The sequence below is a fragment of the Pisolithus orientalis genome (assembly GCF_024613125.1).
Source record: "Pisolithus orientalis strain OTSU chromosome Unknown F5J12scaffold_42, whole genome shotgun sequence".
Lineage (NCBI taxonomy): Eukaryota > Fungi > Basidiomycota > Agaricomycetes > Boletales > Pisolithaceae > Pisolithus > Pisolithus orientalis.
Genome location: NW_026260823.1, coordinates 109,957 through 129,810, shown reverse-complemented (window position 1 = coordinate 129,810; position 19,854 = coordinate 109,957). Strand labels below are relative to the sequence as shown.

Genomic DNA, 19,854 nt, shown 5'->3' with positions numbered 1-19,854 from the left:
CCGTTGAATATCCCTATGGAACCCAGATACTCCAAGACCCAAGCTTGTGGCAGAATCTCGCAAATATAGCGTAACCTTATCCGAATTTGCCTCGGGTCCCCCCAGAGAAGGGTCGTTTGTGTTGGAAGCTCGGGGCCAATGGATGTTAATAGCAGTTATCTTAGCAGTGACGATCAGAGAGTACTGTAGATGGCACTAAGTATGCAAGGAGTTAGTACGGTTTCAAAGCCTTGCGTTGCGCGTCGACTGACTTTTCCATTAGTGGTCAAGTCGATGCCGCTGTCATATATGTCTTTGGACTAATGTAGTATTCGATCATCTTCCGTCATATGTTCGGACACGAAATCTACTCTGACCGGTCCGGACTGGTATCACAATGATAGTTGATATTCCGAGGACAATTTCTTTCAGAGAAGGGATCCACTATGAGGGATACTCAGGGGACTTGGTTCAAGGCGAAGCCGTTACGACGGGACCGGGTGGAAGGCTATTTATTCGCCGACCGCAAGATAACAAAGGATGTGAGTTCTGTCACCAGTACCAAATAGTGGACGCGATCATCATTCGTAAGTGGGTATTGTGCGTCTTAGCTACAGCACAAACCTTGCGTCCTAGTCATGGAACACGTGAATGAGAGTCAAATTATAGTACTGAAACGGAAACACCCTTGCCGTGTTTGTAGGGTCTTTCAGATTGTATCCTTTGGTGTCGAGATAACGCGTAGTAGAGAAGCGGGCGAGAGAAAGGAAAAAACGCACTCGATTTCGCTATACACACGCTTTCACAGTTTGTTCTATAGGACTTTTCTTCGCCCGATCGCCCTGTACCGGGTACACGATCAGGGTACGTGTGAAAGGCAGATACATACATACACATGGAGACAGACCCTGTCGTCCGTACTGGCTAAGCCAGGCCAAGCCCCATGATCCTAAAGGTGACTTTCAGATTGATGCCAGTGGCTGAGATACGCACTGTTATAGACTGCTGAATAGCACTTACCGAATAAGTTGTTGACATGGGAAAGCAAGCAGAAAAATGACGGACGTCGTAAGTGAACTCGCGACGGGTCCGCGAAGACACTTCGAAAATTCAGGGCTCTAAGCTGTCGGTCGAACTGCGTCCGTGGGACGGAAATAGGCTATATGACTGTACAGTTAGCAGTCACAAAGTCACGATCAGTGTGTTAGTGGATCGGGCGAGAGCTCCTCTTCGAAGTTACCCTGATAAGTCTGATAAGTCTCATCAGGCTCGCCGAGCCTAGCTCTCGGCGAATGTACAAGGACAGGGCTGCCGCAGGAACCGGATTAGCGCCGGTTAGGTAAGTACATTTGCTGACTGACTGACTGACAGAAATTCCGGTACAAGTTATTATGCACTACAGGATGGAGGACAGCCTGTTATCACCTAATGACTTGGTGCCGGGAGTGCGACGAACGTGCAAGGAGGAGAAGTGGTTGGGCATAGGCTGGCGTGGCGTCATGAATTCAGAATGAGCTGTGAGCTGCGCCATCCCCTTGGAGCGATATTGCAGCTATTGGGTATACATACAGCATGTGCATAACGACGGTAGTCCTGAATTTTCCGTGACAGTCGGGTTCGTACATTTCTCCTCAGTTGTTCTTCGTAGCATGTTCCTTCCGAGCCGTGAGGCAATGTGCAGCGCATCGAAGCCAGAAATGCATTTCAATAATCTAGGCAATAAACAAGCAAATAAGCACAGATATACCCGAAACGAGCCAACAAGACACCTAACTAGAACAGCAAGTGGGAGTACAGACAAATTACAAGACGCACAACACACTTAGGGTACAGTATACACAACCGAAAAGACTTAAACCAGAAGTCAGCCTCGACATTCTATACATAGTGGCAACTTTTTTTTTTTCGCTTTTTTTTTTCCGGTCCTGTTTGGGCGAGAAAGAGAATCATCACAGCGCTCTCCCGGGTACGTCCTCCAGCTCCCTACACATCTCATCCACGATGAAATCGACGGCCTCGGGATTGAGATCGCATTCCCTCAGTCGACTCTGCCAATGCGGAGGATCGCATCCGGGCTCGGAGCGAAGGCATTTGAGTACCTGTTCCTTCACGGCCAAGGAGGCACTACATATTTTGAGAGCCTTTTCAAGCCGGGGCCCTATCTCCCATCCGTGTTCCGACAGCAGATGAGCCACTGCATCCGCATACGAAGGAGGGGAAGTACCGACAGTACTATTGCGGCTGCGGCTTGCTTCGCCGTGGAGGGGGCTGTCCGACCGCGTAACAACCCTGAAGTTCGGGAAGCAGTCTCCCCCTGTGAGGTCAATATCGGAAGGGATGTATCGTTCGATGTCGGTAACTGTCGTGAAAGATTCTTTAGAGGAGTAAGGGGAAGAAGGCAGTGGTGACGGCATGCATAAACCACTGTCATTATATGGTTGAGGATTTGGGGATACTGGGGATGCCAAGGAAACCGTAGAACTAGCAGCTGATGAGCATGCAGACTGAGGAACAGGCTGTGTTGGAGCAGGGCGAGGAGTGGGGGGTAAAGCAATAGATGGCTCAGAAAGACGGTTTAGGGGGGGTATTGAGCGGCGGGTCATGATTGGAGCAGGGGGAACAGGGTTGGAAGCAGAACGATGGCGTTGGGGAACGATCGTGGGGGAAGGAGGGGATAGGGTCGGCGGCTTCCTTGTACTGCGAACTGCATCCAAAGGATATGGCGTGCAAACCGTCGGTGAATGATTGGCATATGGGCTGGAATGAAACGGACTCTGGCTGCCTCCGGGGGAAGGGGGATTATCTGAAGTAGATGGTGATTCAGGCTCCTCGGCATATGGATCAAGTCTGCGTTCAGAGTATGAAGGAGAGAAGCGATTATAAGAGGTAGTTAGGAAGCTGGGAGTTTGAGGAGAAGAAACCGGGCTATAACGTGAGTTCTCGCCGCGAGTGACGTCGATAACTGGGCTCTCTGACGATCGCGTCGAGGAATACGAGTGGCGTTTATTGACGAAGTCCGGAAGAGGGAGATCGGGGGACCTGGGCAGGAATGTTACTGCCCTGGCTTCGCGGAAAGCGTCATGCAGTGAACAGTCTTTGATGAACTGCGCGTCGAAACGAGTAAGTGGCGGCAGTTAGCCGCACTAAACAAGGAGACGGACCTTCTGTTCAAGCTGGCGCAATTTGGTGAGAATGTGGTCCGTTGACCTGCCTTTGTGCTGCTTGCGTTGAATCCATGTTACTAGAGCCTGTCGCGCCCGAACGGTATCAGTACCGCAATTTGCCAAAACGGTGATGACCTATGTATATTCCGACGTCAGAATTCCGGGGCTTCTATTGCAGAGAACGACGACATACCTCGAAGTGGGTGTCGCCGGTAAAGCTGAGGGTGGCAACCATATCGACGAGGGCTGGGGATGGGAATGGGAATGGGGATCGTGTCAGGCTCTTAGCGCAGTCGGCCTGTTAGCGTTTTATGTAGTGTCAGGGAGTAGGGGGCACCTCTCCCCTAAATGGATTGGGAATCTTCCATTACGTAAATTGCCACTGTCCGATGGAATCAGTGGGTGTCCCGGCCAATCACGTCGGTTGAGGGCCACGCACGTGTAGTTTATGGATTAGGACAGGCTGGAGGCAACTGGCGTTATCAAGAATTTAAACGCTACTGACAGAAAAAAATACCCACACGGCATATGAGGCTGTATGTCTGTAGACTTGGCGCTGAAAGATCTGCCCGTGCTGATATCCTGCTTACTATTTCCGCATGACACTGGAAAGAGTCTCACTCTCTTTCGTTAACACGTTCGTTCATGCAGGGGTAATTACCTAAATGGCTGTCCATCTGGCTCAAGGTCTGTGTGTTTGTGTTGACCTCCAATGATCCGGAATAACAAGACGTACTCTCTTCTGTATTTGACTTGAGTGACCCCCGTGGATGGCTGTCTGACGCGGCCGAGAACGATCAGGTTACCATTTCAAGCTTAGAGGTTTGTGGGGTTCTCCCTGAGCGTGTGACCACCCACGTATATTGTGTAATCAAATGACTGCAAAACTTCTTGGAAAGTTAACTTCCCATTGACCTTGGGCCTCCGGTGTACCAGCATTTCACACTCATACTCTCCAGTGGATATTATATATATCATGGCATTATCACAGAGTTTATGAACGTCGAGCGACGACGCCATTTCACTACATAATATCCGTGCATATATTACATAATCAAGAATCGTGAGGTTAAATTTGCAGGATTCGACATCTCCCGAGGTTCCACCTGATCCGATGCATCGCGAGTACCGAAGGCTATGCTTGTTTATTGTTTGTTGGCCGAAAGGAAAGGCCTATGGAAAAGTGAGAGCTGTGAGGGCTGAGCTTCTACAAGGAGAGTGATCCCTGAGTCCATAGAAATGGCCTCACAGCTGCGCATATGATGGTACCTTGGGGCGTTAGTAAAGAGGTTCAAATCTCAGTCAATCAATCTAAGAGATGCCGTGAACTGTTCACACGATCATCGATCAACCTGCGAGGAGGTTAAGATTCTTTGCGCCACAACGATATCACGGGACTGTGAGACCCTCTGTGGCCTCCGAATTTGAATGCCATTCCGGGGGCCCCGACCCCGTGATATTGTTTGTGTCGTCATTGACACACCATGCACCAGCTTTCAAGCTTTCAAGCTTTCAGGAGCTGTAGCCCGCTGTAGCGCACGAACGCGGGCTGAGTTTAGTAGGAACGTGCGTTAGCTGCCTCGGACTGTCTGTTAGTTATATATACTAGTCAGGACTAATATCAGGTACCAAAGGTGCCCTGACAAGGGGTCGTGTACTGCTCACCGTCAATATTGCTGACCCACATTGCAAGGATGAGAGATGGCAACCTATGGCAACGCGGTACAAGCACGTGTGCTGTCCACACACGAAGCTTCATGATAATTCTACGAGCTCCGCGCGCGGATTCCCGAACCTTCGGGTGGCTGGAAGTTTTGGACTGACATTATTCAATGGACGTGATCACCGATCATATCGACCACTATCGAATTGAAGGCAGACTGAGCAATTCGGTTTGCACTATCTTGCTCAGAGCGCAGTACTCGCATCATAGGCTACAGCCATGACACGCGAATCCGGAGCCTTCCAGCACCAGCGGGGCTCAGATCGTGGAGTAAGTCGGTAATGCGATGTGCTAGTCTGCTCTCTTGCGCCAAATAAGGAAATTAGTCTTGTCGCAGTGACATCACCAGCAGGGTTGGCCCAACCACCGGTCCCATGGGACGTTACAGTAATGACGTCGCAATGCGGTCATACCTCGCATTTAGGAGACCTACTTAAACCTCACCCGGTTCCCAGAGCCTTCTGTATTTTTCGCCTCATTCTTTCCACTTACTTTCAGTTATGTCTCTCCCACCTGCACCTAAAGATATCTCTGAGCATCCAGAAACTGGTGCTGTAACTTCACCAGTGGACAGACGTGCCAAAGAAGCGGACGTCGACAGAAAAGTAAGCTCGTTGCTGTTAAACCCGAGAAAAAGAAGAAAAACCGACTTGCATTCAGCTCCGTTTTTACGGTGTTATCCAAGCCTTTAGACAGGGGCGCATGCCCGACAATCGTCAGATCGACGAGACTCTGAAATATGTTAACGAGCACTCGCCGGTCGATGTTGACCAGCTCTCGCCAGATGGCAAGAAGCTCGTTCAGGATTCCCGCGACATAATCGAAACTGCACGACTCATTGTCAAGCAGAAGAACGCAGATGAGCTGTTCCAGAAGTTTGTCTGGCACACACGCGATGTTTCTATTGAAGCTGTGAAAACGGATCCGAGCGAAGCGTCGCAGGTTAACCAAGAAAAGTTGACGGAAGATCGCAAACAAGGTGATTCTTGAATGGTCTTCCAGGGGTACACGGCACTTACGGTTCTTTGTAGCTGTCCGCCACCTCCGTACCATTTTGACCCTCATACTTACGAACTCGGAAGTTCGGAAACTACTCTCTGACTTCTCGGTCATCGGACGCGACCTTCTTGCAAAGGGCGCCGCAAAGGCGGTGGAGGCTTTACGTCCAACGCAGGAAGAGCTCGCCAGAGTTAACGAGCCAGCGCCCCCCGACCAATTCGTTAGCCGTGGAGGACAGAAAGTAGGGCCTGGGGAGGTCCCTGTGTTGGGCGCCAAGATCCCCGGTACCGATGTCACCGTCGAGCAACATCCACACGCGGACGAACCCAAAGTTGTTACTGGAGAAGGCGAGGAGAAACCAGGCAGTCAAGCCGTAAAAGAAGGTGTGGAACAAGCGCAGCGGCAGTACGGCGATGCTGTCGGTCAGGCCGGTGAAGTGAAAGAGCAAACATATCAAAATGCGCAGCAGAAGGCTAGAAAGGTTGGCGAAGAGGGGTGAGTAGTTCGACATTTTGTTACCGACTGACTAGTTGACCACATAGCAGAGATGTGGGTGGCACTCGTGCCGAGACTTCCCAAGAAGCGGAGAAGAAAAAACAAGGATTCATGGAGCGCGTAAAGGGTGTTCGGGTACGTGAGCTTTGACCGTAATCCTAGTAAACTAGGCTGACGCCCGTGTTTCAGGAGAATGTCGCTGAACGCATACCACAACAGCATAAGGATAAAGCTCAAGAACAATACGAGCGCGGACGAAAATTCTTGGCGGAGGAATATTTCCCGGAGGAGCGTCGAGACCAATTCATCTATCGTGGCAAGAAGGTCATCATCGAGTGTCAGAAACACGAGGATTACCAGGACGCGTTTAGATGGCTCCTGTCGGTGGCCGAAGATTATGCCAATCGCGGGCTAGCCGTCGCAGGACGAGGGAAGGAAAGCGGAGAAGCATTTATATCGGTCGGTAACACATACGTAGCTTGTGATCGAAGCTGACCTGCTTTTAAGGACCCCACTCTGCGTCACGCAATGTCGGAATTGCGCGAGTTGATGGAGCGCTTCGCTAACGGGAAGAGCATGAATATAATCTTCGATGCCACAGATGCTCTAATCGACGATGCCAGGCGGGACGAGGAGTTCCGGAACTGGTTTAAGCGTTTGAACAATTACATCCATAGGGTCAGTGATTTGTCACGCGCAGTGTTGTGTGCCGCTCACCAAGTTGCAGATTTTGCTAGAAGCCGGTTACGTCCTCGATGAGGGATGCAACAGCGAGGGTAACGAAATCCGCGAGTCGGGTCGCAAGTTTTGGGATGGCAAGTATCGCACCCACTTCGACAACCTCTTCAATGCCGTCGGAAAGTGGTTCTCGGCCATGGCAGATGACCCACTGAACAAGCGCTTCGGGGAAGACTGGGCTCGTCTGACGAAGGACCTTCTGTTCGACAGCGAAGGTAGTTTGAAGTTCAAACCGGAATTGTGGTCAGATATTCGTAAAGTCATCGTTCCAGCACTTGTTGACAAGGTATGCAATGCCGTGACGTGTCCGCGCACGTCGGCTGACCATCTCTTAGATTGGGTATATTCCTATCCCACGTGTCGAGTATACCGATGACACGATCGACCTTGTCGTCGAGAACCTGACTCTTCAAGGCCGCAATTTGTTCCCGAATATCGTTACGCTTGATGCACACAACTTCTTGAAGTTCAGTCCCTACAACACGATATCCGATGAGCACCATCACGAATTTGTGTTCAAGTTCGCCCAGATGCAGGCGGACATGCGGGACGTCGCGATCTACTACCGCAAGAAGACTGGTTTCCCCAAGGTTGTGGACTCGGGTATCGCCGATGTTCTCATCGGCGGGAATGGTTTGACGGCTACGGTCCATCTGGTATCTGCTGATAAAGATAAGAGCTCGGTCTTCAAGGTTAAGAGCGTGCAAGTCAAGGTCGACACCCTCAAGTTCAGCATTCGCGACTCGAAGCATGATTTGTTGTACAAGACCCTGATGCCGCTGGCCACCGGCCTCGTCAAGAGACAAATTCAGAAAGCGATTGCAGATGGCATCCATACGGGACTCGAGTACCTGGACGGCCAGTTGGTTGCAGTCAGAGACCGGATGAAAGAGGCGAAGACAAGCAGCGATATCAGTAGGACGCAGGCTCTCCAAGATGTGAGCGTGATACCGCATGATGTCCTACTACGTCCAGAAAGCGCTGACTACACGTTCTTCAGCTTTTCAGACGCAGGAAGGAAGAAAGCATCAAGACGACGGAGAGCAAATCGCAATTCAAGGTCGTCCACACTAAGCGCGAGTCCATCATTGGTGCGGAGACTCCTGCTGGCTGGATTCACCGAGTGAACGAGCGCGAGGAGAAAGCTACGACTGGCGAGGGCTGGAAGAGCGAAGCGTAAGCATGCATCCGACATTTTATCAGCCCTACCACTGATCCGGACCCATGTTCAGTTTTAGTATCGTCGCATGAATACCTTGGTGTTCCTTTTGAATGTCTGGGGCTACTTGTGCATGAATGTTTTGTATGGTCGTGAGTGCCTTTGTGCGATTTATACCTGTCTGCGGACACGTTGTCTGGTTGTTGTAATATGCGTTTTGTCACATGCCATTTTACTTTCGAAGTACGCTACTAGTAGTACCTACTGCATTGCCTCGTAATGAAAGTTTTTTTCGGACTCAATTTCAGGTGGCCCGCATCGTCCGAAACAGTTTGTTGGCGACTAATCTGTACGGTCCCCTTGGGGACGCTCGGTAAATTCAGTCACGATGTCCGAACGATCAGAACAATTACATGAGAAGCAACACAATATAGTCCATGCGAATGCGAGTATCAAGTAAGCGAGTTCCTCAGGCCCCTAACAAACAGTCACAGTCTCATTCAGATATTGAACCACTGGCATGTAACCCGCCTGTAAAAGAGCACCGGCACATGTTAAACTCGCTCAGGAGAGAAATTGCGGCAGAAAGACCTACCCCGACCATGAAGAAGTTAATCACACCGAGCTGGGCAGTCCCGCTGGAGAACGAACTCGGCACGGCGACGGAATAATTGGCGGTCAACTGTCCGACTGGAGGGGTGAACGGACCCTGATAGAGGATGCTGCCCATGACTTCGGTGGGTGGATCGCACTGCGTCCCCAAGCAGTGTTGTAGACCGATCACAACGGCGACGACATCAATGTTCTCGGGGAAGTTCTGTTGTTAGGTGAGCCAATCGGCAACGGTCATGACTGAGCGCACATAGTACGTACCGACATTTGTAGTTGGACAGTGAAGTTATTGCCAGGGGTCAGAGTAGTGCCAGCAGGTGGTGCCAAGATCTCCATCGACTGGGCCAAGGCAAACCCGAGGAGCGTAGCAAGGTAAAGCAGAGTCTTCGCGAAATACATCTTGGAGTCCGCGCCAAGATCAGCGTATGGGTATGAGCAAGGAATGAGTGTGCTAAAAACAGGAGGTGAGGAGGGGCGTTTTTGTTTGGTGAAAGTGGGGCATTGCACTCTTTAATATCATGGTCAGGTCAAGTATGCAGTGCGAGTACATTACGAGTGACTCGTCGATTGTATGTCCATGACGCTGGCAATCAATCACGGAGGCGCCAGCAACCTCCGACCGCGAACGGGTCCCTGCAGAAGTCGCATGACATTCCATGCAGGTTTTCAATTTCCACCGCAGCGCCTTCTGGATCCGCGATGGCGGAATACAGCCTTACATTGAGATCACAGGAACGGACGGCCAACGATGGCCGAGGTGCGTTCGGCTACGTCAAGGATGGGTCACGTTCGTGGTCATGCTGTGTTCACTTGAGCATGTGGTGTCAGGTCCGAAATGAAGCCTGTCACTGAACGATGAGGGCTGAAAGCTAGAATAGGAGGACACTGGTCTACTGCACCCAGGACTGCGAACTTTGAATGAGGTCACGAGTGTGCAGTCTCTGACCTTAAGGCCACCCCCATTCGCGGTGAACGCGGAGACAATAGTGTTCAGCCCGCCTTCGCCCCTGACTCCCAACTGGGACAACTACTGTCACGAGCGAGCAGCGTGCGATGAAATGTTTGCCTCGCTTTTTAGGATTTTGGGTGCAATCTGGGTCACGCCGGTCAATTATGACTACGTGTCGTCGTGCTCGCAGATTGGCAACTGTCTTCCGAGTATAGACAGCTTCTGCTCGGAAAGATCAAGTCCGACGGGTTGAACGCAGGGTAGTATTATGGACAGCGTTTCTCTTCCAATGTCCAGACCTACTGGTAGTTTCATGGCTCACCTACTCGCTTTATTTTAAGATGAAGCCACTCGAAAATGATGAAGCATACTGTACAACCCATCAGCAAATTGAAAGGGAGGGTTTTGGCTTAGTTGTTAGGGAGGTTTGTTTGAATCGGATTGTCGGAGAGGACTTCCGCGCAAAAATGATAACTCGTTCTCCGTTGAAGGCGATTCTACGTCATACAGCCATTGTTTCCTACCTGTAGCTAACTCATAAGCCGCGTGCCTCTTCCCCTCAGTCACGTTTCTTCACCACCCACGAACCTGATAATCGGCAAATGTATCCTTGGTTGTTGTTGCCATTGAGCGATATTTCAACCCAAGGATGCGATCAGACTTCGACGCATCATAAATAACCAGATGTACGGTATGGGGATGTCCGGTACCAGAGCCAGGATGGCCTTTGGGGATGGGCTTCGATAGCTTAGGAGGAGGGTTCAGGGCATTGGCCATATCAACTAATGGAGAATCGGTATCACGAAGTGTAGAATTTCCTTGGATTACTTACTGAAATCTTGCCACTTGAAAAGGCCTCAGAAGAGTCAATAGCTTGGCACCTGGGAAACAACTGTCCAAGTGGGGGTACGTACCGCCACTGATAATTATCCGTTCACCCCCCGCCTCCTGCTTTTCAAGTGCAAGTCGGTGGGCTTCTGCTACATCACGAACGTCGACCCAACAAGTACCATTTTTAGCGAGGAAGTCGTTGCCAGCTGCTTCGGCTTTTGAAGCATCTGCAACGTAATCGTAGAACAGCTTCGTAGATGTGTTGAGTGAAGCAGGATCTGTCAGTTCATGTATAGCAGGCTGTCAAATGAACAATAAGGCTCCTAGTATGTTCGTCAAGTGAGATAGCGAGTACCCCAAAGACCTTATAAAGCATTGCTCAGTGACTGGCGGGGTATACAAACACCAAAGAGGGAGCCTACGAATGGAGGATTGAGGCAAGTCACGTCCCACTTGATCTCTTGTTTATGGTCTTCCACGAACTTCCAGGCAGCTTTTGGTTGTGGGTGAAATTAGTGAAAGGTTGAAACATAAAATAGATCAAGTAACCCACCCTTCTCCGCAGCTGTCTTTGATGCCCTGTATTTCACCATGTTCGGAGCCTTTTCCCCTAGCTCGTTCACCAAATCGAGAGATTGTTGGTTCCAATCCTTCTCAGTGAACGTGATCGGAGTAGGCTCGTCGCGTACGATTGCTCCGACAGACGAAGTAATGACAACACGTTTAACAAAAAGACTGCAAACATATCAATGACGGGACTCCGTTACAAATGACTACTGCCACTAACCCATGCTTAAACGCGCTTTCCAAGATTCCAACTGTACCATTCACAGCTGGTTCGATCAATTCTGTGGAGTTGCTATGGCGTACCGCACATGAGGTCACGTTGGTTGGACACTCACCCTCAGGACGTTGTGCATTGAAATGGAAAGGAGAAGCCATGTGAGCAATTGCGTCTACATCTTCAACGAGTTCATCGAATGCTCCTTCCTGCGGGGTCCCGATCGCACTCAACGTTAGGTCGAAGTTCGCTTTACCGCAAGTTGAGGCTTAAAAGAAGCAGACCTTGGCAATGTCGTCAACGACGGCAATTTCAAGCTTATCGCCGTACTCTGCGAACTGTTTCTGGACATGTTCCGCCTTTTTCGCGGAGCGCACCGTTCCCCGAACGGAGTATCCTTGCTGGAGGAACTCGCGAACGACCCACATTGCAATGTACCCATTTGTGCCGGTGACGAGTACCTTGCCTGGAGATTGGAGGGCGGGCATGATTCAAAGGGATTAGCGAGCCGGACACAGAAAGATGATCTGCGAAGCGCCATTCGCTATTTATTTGCAGTTATTCCAGGTTCTAACTTGCTGACAAGTCCTGTACGTGTGTGTGCGAATATCATACTACCTCTTGACGTCAAGTAGTGTGAGACAGATCAATCGATCAACTACTGGCTACTCCTTCAAAGGCCAGTTGTCCCAAACACAATCCTCCTGGAACATCCAATGAAGCTCAAGTTGTTGGTGCAGTTTTCTACAGTACTTCTGCATTGCACCTTTCTGTGTCTCTTTGGCATGTGCTTGTAGGCACGGTGTCCCACCGATCAGCAAAAGACTTCTCCGTGACGACTCCCGGACTCCGTGCTGAGGATAACTTGTTGCGGTTCTTCGGCTTAGCTGTGGCATTGTTTCGCCTTTCTACCGGGTAGAAGTTAGGAGTTTGTTTTCACGACGGTGTACTTTCGGGGCTGGCTGAGTGTCAGCGTATGGACAGCCATTGGACAACGCTGAAGAAGTACTGATGCCTACTATATGTAACAGGAAGCAACTCACGAGGCCGCCCCTTGATGGTCTTGTCATGCACTCGCAACGTACTCACAGGCTGATGCACAGACAGTACGGATCGCCATTCCTTTCTTCAACGGATATGCAGCGGTGTCGGCTGCCTTTGTATTCTAGGGTCTCCAATTTGAACCGCGCGGCGTCAGATACCGGAGCTGTCCCAGAATCTCCCGATTTAAAGTCCCCATAAATACAATCTACTTCAAGCTGGCCGATCCTCCCTAACACGATCAATTTTTGTTTGTGGATTAGCCACAGTAACTGCGCGAGAAACCTCTGTGCGATAAAAACATCCGCTAACCAAATATCAAGCTGGTGGTATGCGCTGCGAACGTAGATCTCGCTAATTCTCCGGGGACGAGGATCAAGGGCGACCGGAACCTTTGGCCTGGCGAGGGGAATGAGTTTGACAGTGCTATGCTAGCGCTACAAGCCACGCGGGAAGACTGAAAGAGTAAGCCTTTCGAAGCGTGCAGCTGCCACTGCAGCACACTTGTAGGTTGGAAGTGGACGAGTGAGCTGTTCAACGCACCGACTAACAATCTACTCCAAGGTTGGTGATAATACTCTGCAATTCGTTACGCACGGTAGAGCATCATCCATGGCTTACCAAATCGCAGAACCGCAGTGCCATTTTGACAAGTTTTGGAGGGTGGGGACAATGGAGGACCCGTTGAAACAGTCCTCCACAGAAGTTTGCTCCCGTCTGATGGAGGACTTATTTCTCACATCGGAGGCGGTTAGAAATTCAAGCCAGAACCGTGAAGGTCTGTCATCACAAAGGTATATTTTCAACAGCAGCTCCCTGCGGACATAACGACAGCCATTGGACATACTACGTCTCGTCTGGCAAGGAAGCGAGAAGGAAAGGTGTGTTAGTTGGGGTCATGCCATGATTGATTTGCATGTTGTGCGTGGCACACCATGACTGGCTGGCAGCTTTTGACACATGAAGAGTTTAATAAGTTATTTGACTCGCTTATCAAACTTAAAGCTAACGTCTGTACCGTGCAAAATCCTCGGAATGTGTGACTGAATATGTCTCTGGAGGAGTCCTGAGGGGACTCCATACACAAGGGTTCCGTCGTTGTCGGATCTGAGCAAGATTGTGATGTGTCATGATTATGCAGGGAAGTTTGTGGTTCGACAGTCTCTGGGACTAGCTGATTACCTGGCATGCAAAGCCTACAACTCATTAGAGTATTAAATGCGAGTGGTGATACTAAGCAACGACTCATCTCGAGCACAGAAATTAGATCGGGACGAAACTATCACTGGCACTTGAACTCGGGAATGATGTGTCTACTTGTGTTTGCAAGACGGCACATTTCGAGTTCAGTCAGAGTTTCATCCACGGAAAAGATGTTTATGCGATTTTACCATTACACAATCGGAGGACGTGAACGCTGTTTGGGTTGGCCACGGTCGTATCCCTGGCGGCCTTTAACCAGGAATGGATTCATCTTTGTCGACGTGTGACAGAGATTCGAGAGCCATTGCATCCGCTTACTTGGCCCAATGCATGTGCCTGACATGCTCGTGTTACCTACATGCTAACTTGACAGGTAATGTTAAGTAGTTCAAGCACTTGTCAAGTAAACTCATGATTTGTCGATTGGCAGCTTGACTTCTCGACGATGGCCAGGAGGGCGAATGTAATGGTTAACCAATAATGCCTTGCAATGTTACTTAGTCCTTTTCTTTTTCCTGCTTCTCTTTATGTCTTGTTTTAGTTGTTGCTTGTCTCCCGCCACACTCTCGAACATATATAAGGATGTAGATATTCGTGTATTGCACCCAGTCTATCTCTTACAGAGAGACCTTTGGCTGGTTCTTCCTGAGCAATTGTAAGATTACTTCCTATGACAACAGACTATCAATGTGACCATATGGACATGTTATCTTATTCTCTAAGAGGGTTGTTCTCCCCTCAGACCATGTCATGCTAATTATGACTTTTGTGATCACACTGCTCTCTCGCATCTGGCTCTACATAAGTGCCGAGATTGTATGTAATGGTCTAGAGGCTGTAAGACAGCATTGAAATTGGATTTGCACACATTTTCTTGTTCTGCTACTTATTCTATTTACTATGAACACTTGGGCACTGGTATGCTTACAGGGTGCTCATCAAGGCCTTCTGGAGGACAGTGACCACAAAATTTGTACACTCATACAGAAGCCCAATGGCATGAAGTCAGATTTGCATGTGTAAGTGGATGTCTTTTTATCAAAAGCAATAATTACTTAAATGGTCAATAACAGTATCCCTGGTGAACATACTGGTCTCCAGGATCCTGTTGTTGAACAACTATACCAATTTCTTTGCATGCAATTCCATGGAAGTCAGGCTAGAAAACCCTCAATGGACATGCCAGATAGCATCAGCAGAACTACAGCCATCTTAATTTTACTTAATTACAACTTATTACAACTTAATTACTTGGCCATTTATGCCAAGCCACTGAGTAACATCAAGTTAAAAAGACTTGCTTAGGCAATTTCATCCAAAATCACACCAAGTATTTAAGTCCAATAAGACAGTTCAAGCATTATCATGCCTACCCAAGTCATCCAAGTGATATTAAGTCAGTCTAATTAAACTAAGTAATGGCATGAAAATGACAGCTTGAATGCATGGTGGTCCACAAAATGATTAATGTAGAATCTGTGGTAAACATCCAATGAATTATTGAAGCTAATGGACAGTGGAACATGCTCCTGACCAAAAATAGGAATTAAATGTGCTGCTCATATGATGGTGTTGATGTGAACAACAGCAAGGTGGTGAGTTCTGTTGTCCAGGAAGGATGGTTTTATCATCCACATCCCAGTCAGTTCATCAGGTATGTCTGCTATGTAATCAAACCAATGAATGAGAGCACATGGGTATGATAAGCCATTGGTGCATGGTAACAAAAAAAAGCAAAGAACCTGGGCTACATTTGTGCCCTCCATCCCATCATGTGTGTCATCTGTGTTCACAAACACAGTGTCATAATGTTCAGGACCACCATACCAGGATGGTGTTGCTTGAATCTGTTCATGGAATGTGCTCCCAATCCTGCAAGGATCACTTGGTGAGACAAACATCACACTGGCAGAGTGGAAAACCTTGATACAACCTGTGGGAGTTGCCAAGCACTGAAGCTCAGTGTCCAATGTGTTGAGTTGGTGAGACAAAAACTCCTGAAGGAGGTTGGGAAATGCTGGAACTCCAAGCTTGTCTGCAAGCAAGAGGACTTTGGTGGCACAGTTTCCAGCTGTTACCATTAGTGAGATTAAGATGTGTAATAAGATGCCAAAGATTGATGTGATACCTGGCACTCATGCTAGTTTGACAATGGAGTGAATGGTTTCCAACCTTTCATCTGTGATGCCAGGATCATTGACATTGTCAAACTGGTCATGTTCTGGATCCATTTCTCTGAGTATGGGAACAGAATCAATGTGAAGATCACCTAGCTTTGAATTAGTCCAATGGCTGTGAAGCAGTGAGAAACAAATGTACATAGATAGTGGGAGTGGCTTAATGCAATTGAACCCTTCAGCATTCTGTGCTTTTCAAAGTCAACAGCTGCTGCTGTGAGTTTGTCTAAATGCTGATTTGTTAGCAGCATTTGACCAAGTGCCTTATACTTGTTGGAATGTCTCCATGGCTCTTTCACTGCCTTGATATGTTTCAATTCCATGATCAACATACAGAGGCCATTTGGTGCACCAAATGATCTGATGAGTGCCACATAGTGGACAAGTGAGTGTTGATAGGGAAGAGAGAATCCATCTGGGTGGACACCAGTAGAGCAAAAGATTTCATGATAACAGTGGAATCAAGTGAGGGCATCTTGAATCTCCACCAATGTTTCATCAGTGATTGCATCCCTCCAAACAAGGTAGCAGAATTCCAAAAATGCCCAAAAGGTATGAACAATTTTGTCCAGGACATAGCCTTCAATGGCAGGGAGGTAAACCTTCATGAATGTCAATGCAATGAAAGGAATCCAGTGTGTTGGACAAGAAACAAACCTTCATTAGTGCTTTTGAGTCATTGCCTGTCCATTGTGAAAATCCCCATCCCTCAGGAAAATGTCACAGACCTGAAAAGGATGGAACAACTGCAATGCTATTATTCACATATTGGATTAGTAAGTGCATCAACTTGGAGTAAAATGTCTTACTGTTAATTAATATCAGCTAGAATTTCCTTTGCTCCAGCCTTTCCATGAGTTTGCTCAAGGTACTTTGTCACCCACTCAACCAAATGATCCTTAAACATCCCTTTGATCAGTTGATGTAGGATGTCAGGTGCTAATAACAAGTAGATGCTGGCTTGAGGGAACTCATCAGTAAACAGCTGCAACTGCAATGAGTCCAAATCACATCTAAAATCCAAACTTTGTACCTCAATCTCTACATCCATCCCCCATTCATCCCACAATTCAACAAGTGAGAACACATGCTTCAGCATGTCAGCAAGTGAGCAGGAACAAGGCACACCACCTCCATCCAAGTTATCTGGGGTTGCCATACATCTAGAATGGATCATCAGCCCCATCCAAAATACCTTGAATTGTGTCTACTCACTGGCCACACCAATTCTGCACAATGCAAGCAAGTAAAACCTGTTCTGGATAGTCAGCAATATAAGGCCCAAGGCCATAAATGATGCGATGAACATGGCCATCTGGGCAGTGGAGAACCTCTGGGGTCATCATACCAGTCTTGAGTGGTTGAAGAATTCATGCAAGTGCCATATGAAAAGTTTGTTTCTTGAACTTGTGGAAGAGGACATCATCTGAGTGTTTTTTGCTGGCTGCATTCAAGTCTTGGATCAGTGTATGAGGGAGAGAAGTAAATAGTGTAACAACCTTTTGGAATAGGTAAGAGAGCTACTAGGATGATGGAATTGTGATGCACATGCTGAACATGGTTATGAACATTGCCAATGGAAAGGTAGATGGGCCAGTAGTCATTCTGGCCCATAGCAACTGATATGGTTGTTTTGTCACTGCCCAGGATAATCAGGATGAATGTTGCACCATCTGCTTGAGGCTCTTTTGCAATTTCATCCTGGAAGAACAGTTAGTAATGAAAGCCACCAGTAGTGTTGCTGAGGTACACACTGTGTGTTCCCAAGCCCACTTGCTGGACATGAAATCCTTATACCTTTGTGAGTGACTGTCTGCTGAAAATTCATGATACAGAGCATAGTCAATTTCTGCATTAAAGTCAGTATTGGAAAGAATATTCTTGATGACAACTTGGGGGTCCTGGAACCAGACATCATATGACTTATTCATCCAGGAAGGAACACCTTCTGATGGTTTGTTGCCACTGTACTTGAGCCTGAAGCTCTCCCAAGGTGCATCACCTGTTGGGGTCACATCAATGGTTTCATAGAGATCAGTGTGGTCAGCAAATGGTGGGGTATCTTGATGAGGTGCAAGAGACAATCCCCATAAGTGAAGTAACTGGTCAATTTTACCTGCTGACAATTGTGCTTGAGAAAAGAGGAGTTGAGCAGTCTCAAACTCCAGGTGGTTCTGATATGGTGTTGAGTATTGCGCAGAGGAACGGGAGAATATGAAGAGCAATAGACAAGAACACTTGCCTCGTTAGAACGGTAGTAGATTTAGATATTAGCAACTTGTTAGTTGAGGGGCTCAGTTGTCAAGTAGACAGGTGAAGAACGAATGTAGAATTCGATAGGGACCTAGGGAGAAAGTCCCGAGTTTATATACATGAGTAGGTATGCACGGACCAGTAGCATAAAAGGAAACTACTACTCAGTATAGTAAAGAATAGCATGGAAGGTCATGGAATATGACATATGATATGACATCATTGTGGAGCTGATTGATAAGAAATGTCATGTGATGAACAACGTGTTGATACACGTGTAAGTCTGGATCAATCTAGATGTCAGAACTATTTCCAACACTCCCCCTCGCTCTAAAATGGTAAGGTCACAAGACCCATTGACGAGCAATTAGTTTCGAACTTCTACCATGTTAAAGATTTTGTAAGGCCGTCTGCTTTTTGTTTATCAGTTTGAACATATTCAATACTGAATAAACCATCTTGAACACATTCACAAATGAAGTGCCATTGGACGTTGATATGTTTAGACCATCTGTCTGATACAGGATTCTCAGCTATAAAGCGAGCTCCCATATTATCACAGTAGAGAATAGTCTTCTCAGTCTTTATTTTGAGTTCATCAAATAGCATAGACAGCCATTTGATTTGATGTGCAGCATCGCATAAAGCCATATACTCGGCTTCAGTGGAGGAAAGTGCGATAGTCTTCTGTTTCCTTGAATGCCAAGAGATTAGGGAATTGCCAAGAAACATGGCATAACCAGTGGTAGAATGACATGTGTCTTTATTTGCAGCCCAATCAGAATCTGCAAAGCCATAGATTCGAGATTCCAGTCCCAAATAGTATAAAGCCAATTTTGGAGTTGATGCAATATAGCGAACTATATGCAAGGCTTTATTTTTATGGTCTTTGGTAGGATTTGCCATATATTGAGACATGCAAATAACTGCAAAGGCAATATCGGGACGAGTACCAAGAGCCATATAGAGTAATGACCCTATAATTGATTGGTACTGTGACCGAAGAGAAGATGTGGCTTGATAATCTGATGGTGCTTTTTCCAGTTGATATCCCAAAGGTAATGGAGTGCGAACATTTCGAGCAGTCTCCATATTGAACCTTTTGATAACTTTTTTGACATAAGGTATCTGGTCAAGATAAATTTCCTTTTTCAACCTATCTCGGTGAATTTGAATGCCAAGGTATTCCTTGACTTCACCAAGATCTCAGGATTCCCATTTCTTCATAAATTGTTCTTTCTTGGCTTTCAGAAGATGTTTGTCCGAACCTAGAAATAATCCATCATCTACATAGACGAGGAAAATGACAATTCCAGCTTTGGATATATGGATATATATCCCAGCATCCACTTTTGATTGGATATAGCCCATTTGAAGTAAGGATTGATGGAGGGCTTTATTCCATGCCAATGCAGCTTGCTTTAAGCCATAAAGGGCTCTAAGCAACCAATAAACCTTGTGTTCTTGACCCAACACTTTGAAACCTTCTGGTTGCTCCATATAGATTTCTTCATCAAGATTGCCATATAAGAAGGCAGTTTTGACATCCAGGGCTTCTGTATCCCAATTTCTCTGGGCAGTGAATGCAAGTAAGATTCAAACAGTTTCGAATCGAGCCACTGGAGAGAAGGTATCTTCAAAGTCGGTACCAAATCCTTGTGTAAAGCCTTTTGCCACAAGACAAGCTTTATAATGACCATTGCTTTTGATAGCAAAAACCCATCGACACTTTACGGGTTTCCAATCTCTA

At 47.5% G+C, this 19,854-nt stretch overlaps 5 protein-coding genes across 5 annotated transcripts; 1 reads left to right on the top strand and 4 right to left on the bottom strand.

The window, feature by feature from the left end:
- Nucleotides 1-1,866: 1,866 nt before the first annotated feature.
- On the bottom strand, nucleotides 1,867-3,497 carry F5J12DRAFT_413340 (uncharacterized protein). Its single transcript, XM_051739298.1, has 3 exons — nucleotides 3,337-3,497; nucleotides 3,141-3,278; nucleotides 1,867-3,083 (listed from the first exon to the last, which is right to left on the bottom strand). Exons 1-3 carry the CDS (start codon nucleotides 3,376-3,378, stop codon nucleotides 1,929-1,931), a joined length of 1,335 nt encoding a protein of 444 aa, XP_051596142.1. The 5' UTR covers nucleotides 3,379-3,497; the 3' UTR covers nucleotides 1,867-1,928.
- A 1,845-nt stretch (nucleotides 3,498-5,342) lies between these two features.
- F5J12DRAFT_856889 (uncharacterized protein) lies at nucleotides 5,343-8,553 on the top strand. The gene is made up of 8 exons (XM_051746720.1): nucleotides 5,343-5,776; nucleotides 5,886-6,360; nucleotides 6,411-6,495; nucleotides 6,550-6,819; nucleotides 6,868-7,038; nucleotides 7,088-7,384; nucleotides 7,434-8,036; nucleotides 8,099-8,553. The coding sequence occupies exons 1-8, from the start codon at nucleotides 5,569-5,571 to the stop codon at nucleotides 8,276-8,278; spliced, it is 2,289 nt and encodes a 762-aa protein (XP_051596141.1). The 5' UTR covers nucleotides 5,343-5,568; the 3' UTR covers nucleotides 8,279-8,553.
- A 200-nt stretch (nucleotides 8,554-8,753) lies between these two features.
- Nucleotides 8,754-9,268, bottom strand: F5J12DRAFT_726375 (uncharacterized protein; the record flags this gene model as incomplete). Its single annotated transcript, XM_051741717.1, has 2 exons — nucleotides 8,754-9,074; nucleotides 9,131-9,268. The coding sequence occupies 2 exons, from the start codon at nucleotides 9,266-9,268 to the stop codon at nucleotides 8,754-8,756; spliced, it is 459 nt and encodes a 152-aa protein (XP_051596140.1).
- Nucleotides 9,269-10,391: 1,123 nt separating this feature from the next.
- On the bottom strand, nucleotides 10,392-11,918 carry F5J12DRAFT_726366 (uncharacterized protein; the record flags this gene model as incomplete). The annotated part of the gene is made up of 8 exons (XM_051741716.1): nucleotides 10,392-10,600; nucleotides 10,651-10,674; nucleotides 10,733-10,949; nucleotides 11,054-11,142; nucleotides 11,203-11,384; nucleotides 11,437-11,497; nucleotides 11,552-11,639; nucleotides 11,715-11,918. The coding sequence occupies 8 exons, from the start codon at nucleotides 11,916-11,918 to the stop codon at nucleotides 10,392-10,394; spliced, it is 1,074 nt and encodes a 357-aa protein (XP_051596139.1).
- A 3,315-nt stretch (nucleotides 11,919-15,233) lies between these two features.
- On the bottom strand, nucleotides 15,234-18,656 carry F5J12DRAFT_907243 (uncharacterized protein; the record flags this gene model as incomplete). The annotated part of the gene is made up of 12 exons (XM_051748901.1): nucleotides 15,234-15,546; nucleotides 15,574-15,745; nucleotides 15,994-16,120; nucleotides 16,340-16,453; nucleotides 16,509-16,559; nucleotides 16,732-16,836; nucleotides 16,885-17,014; nucleotides 17,067-17,203; nucleotides 17,273-17,295; nucleotides 17,351-17,552; nucleotides 17,606-18,025; nucleotides 18,597-18,656. The coding sequence occupies 12 exons, from the start codon at nucleotides 18,654-18,656 to the stop codon at nucleotides 15,234-15,236; spliced, it is 1,854 nt and encodes a 617-aa protein (XP_051596138.1).
- Between the last annotated feature and the right edge of the window lie 1,198 nt (nucleotides 18,657-19,854).

Excerpts from the sequence above, each read along its gene's own strand:
- F5J12DRAFT_413340 (XM_051739298.1), bottom strand. The coding sequence starts at position 3,378 with ATGGTTGCCACCCTCAGCTTTACCGGCGACACCCACTTCGAG. Across the intron at positions 3,279-3,336 it reads CCGGCGACACCCACTTCGAG|GTCATCACCGTTTTGGCAAA; the intron begins GTATGTCGTCGT and ends GAATATACATAG. Across the intron at positions 3,084-3,140 it reads TGCGCCAGCTTGAACAGAAG|TTCATCAAAGACTGTTCACT; the intron begins GTCCGTCTCCTT and ends TTCGACGCGCAG.
- F5J12DRAFT_856889 (XM_051746720.1), top strand. The coding sequence starts at position 5,569 with ATGCCCGACAATCGTCAGATCGACGAGACTCTGAAATATGTTAACGAG. Across the intron at positions 6,496-6,549 it reads AGCGCGTAAAGGGTGTTCGG|GAGAATGTCGCTGAACGCAT; the intron begins GTACGTGAGCTT and ends CCCGTGTTTCAG. Across the intron at positions 7,385-7,433 it reads TTCCAGCACTTGTTGACAAG|ATTGGGTATATTCCTATCCC; the intron begins GTATGCAATGCC and ends ACCATCTCTTAG.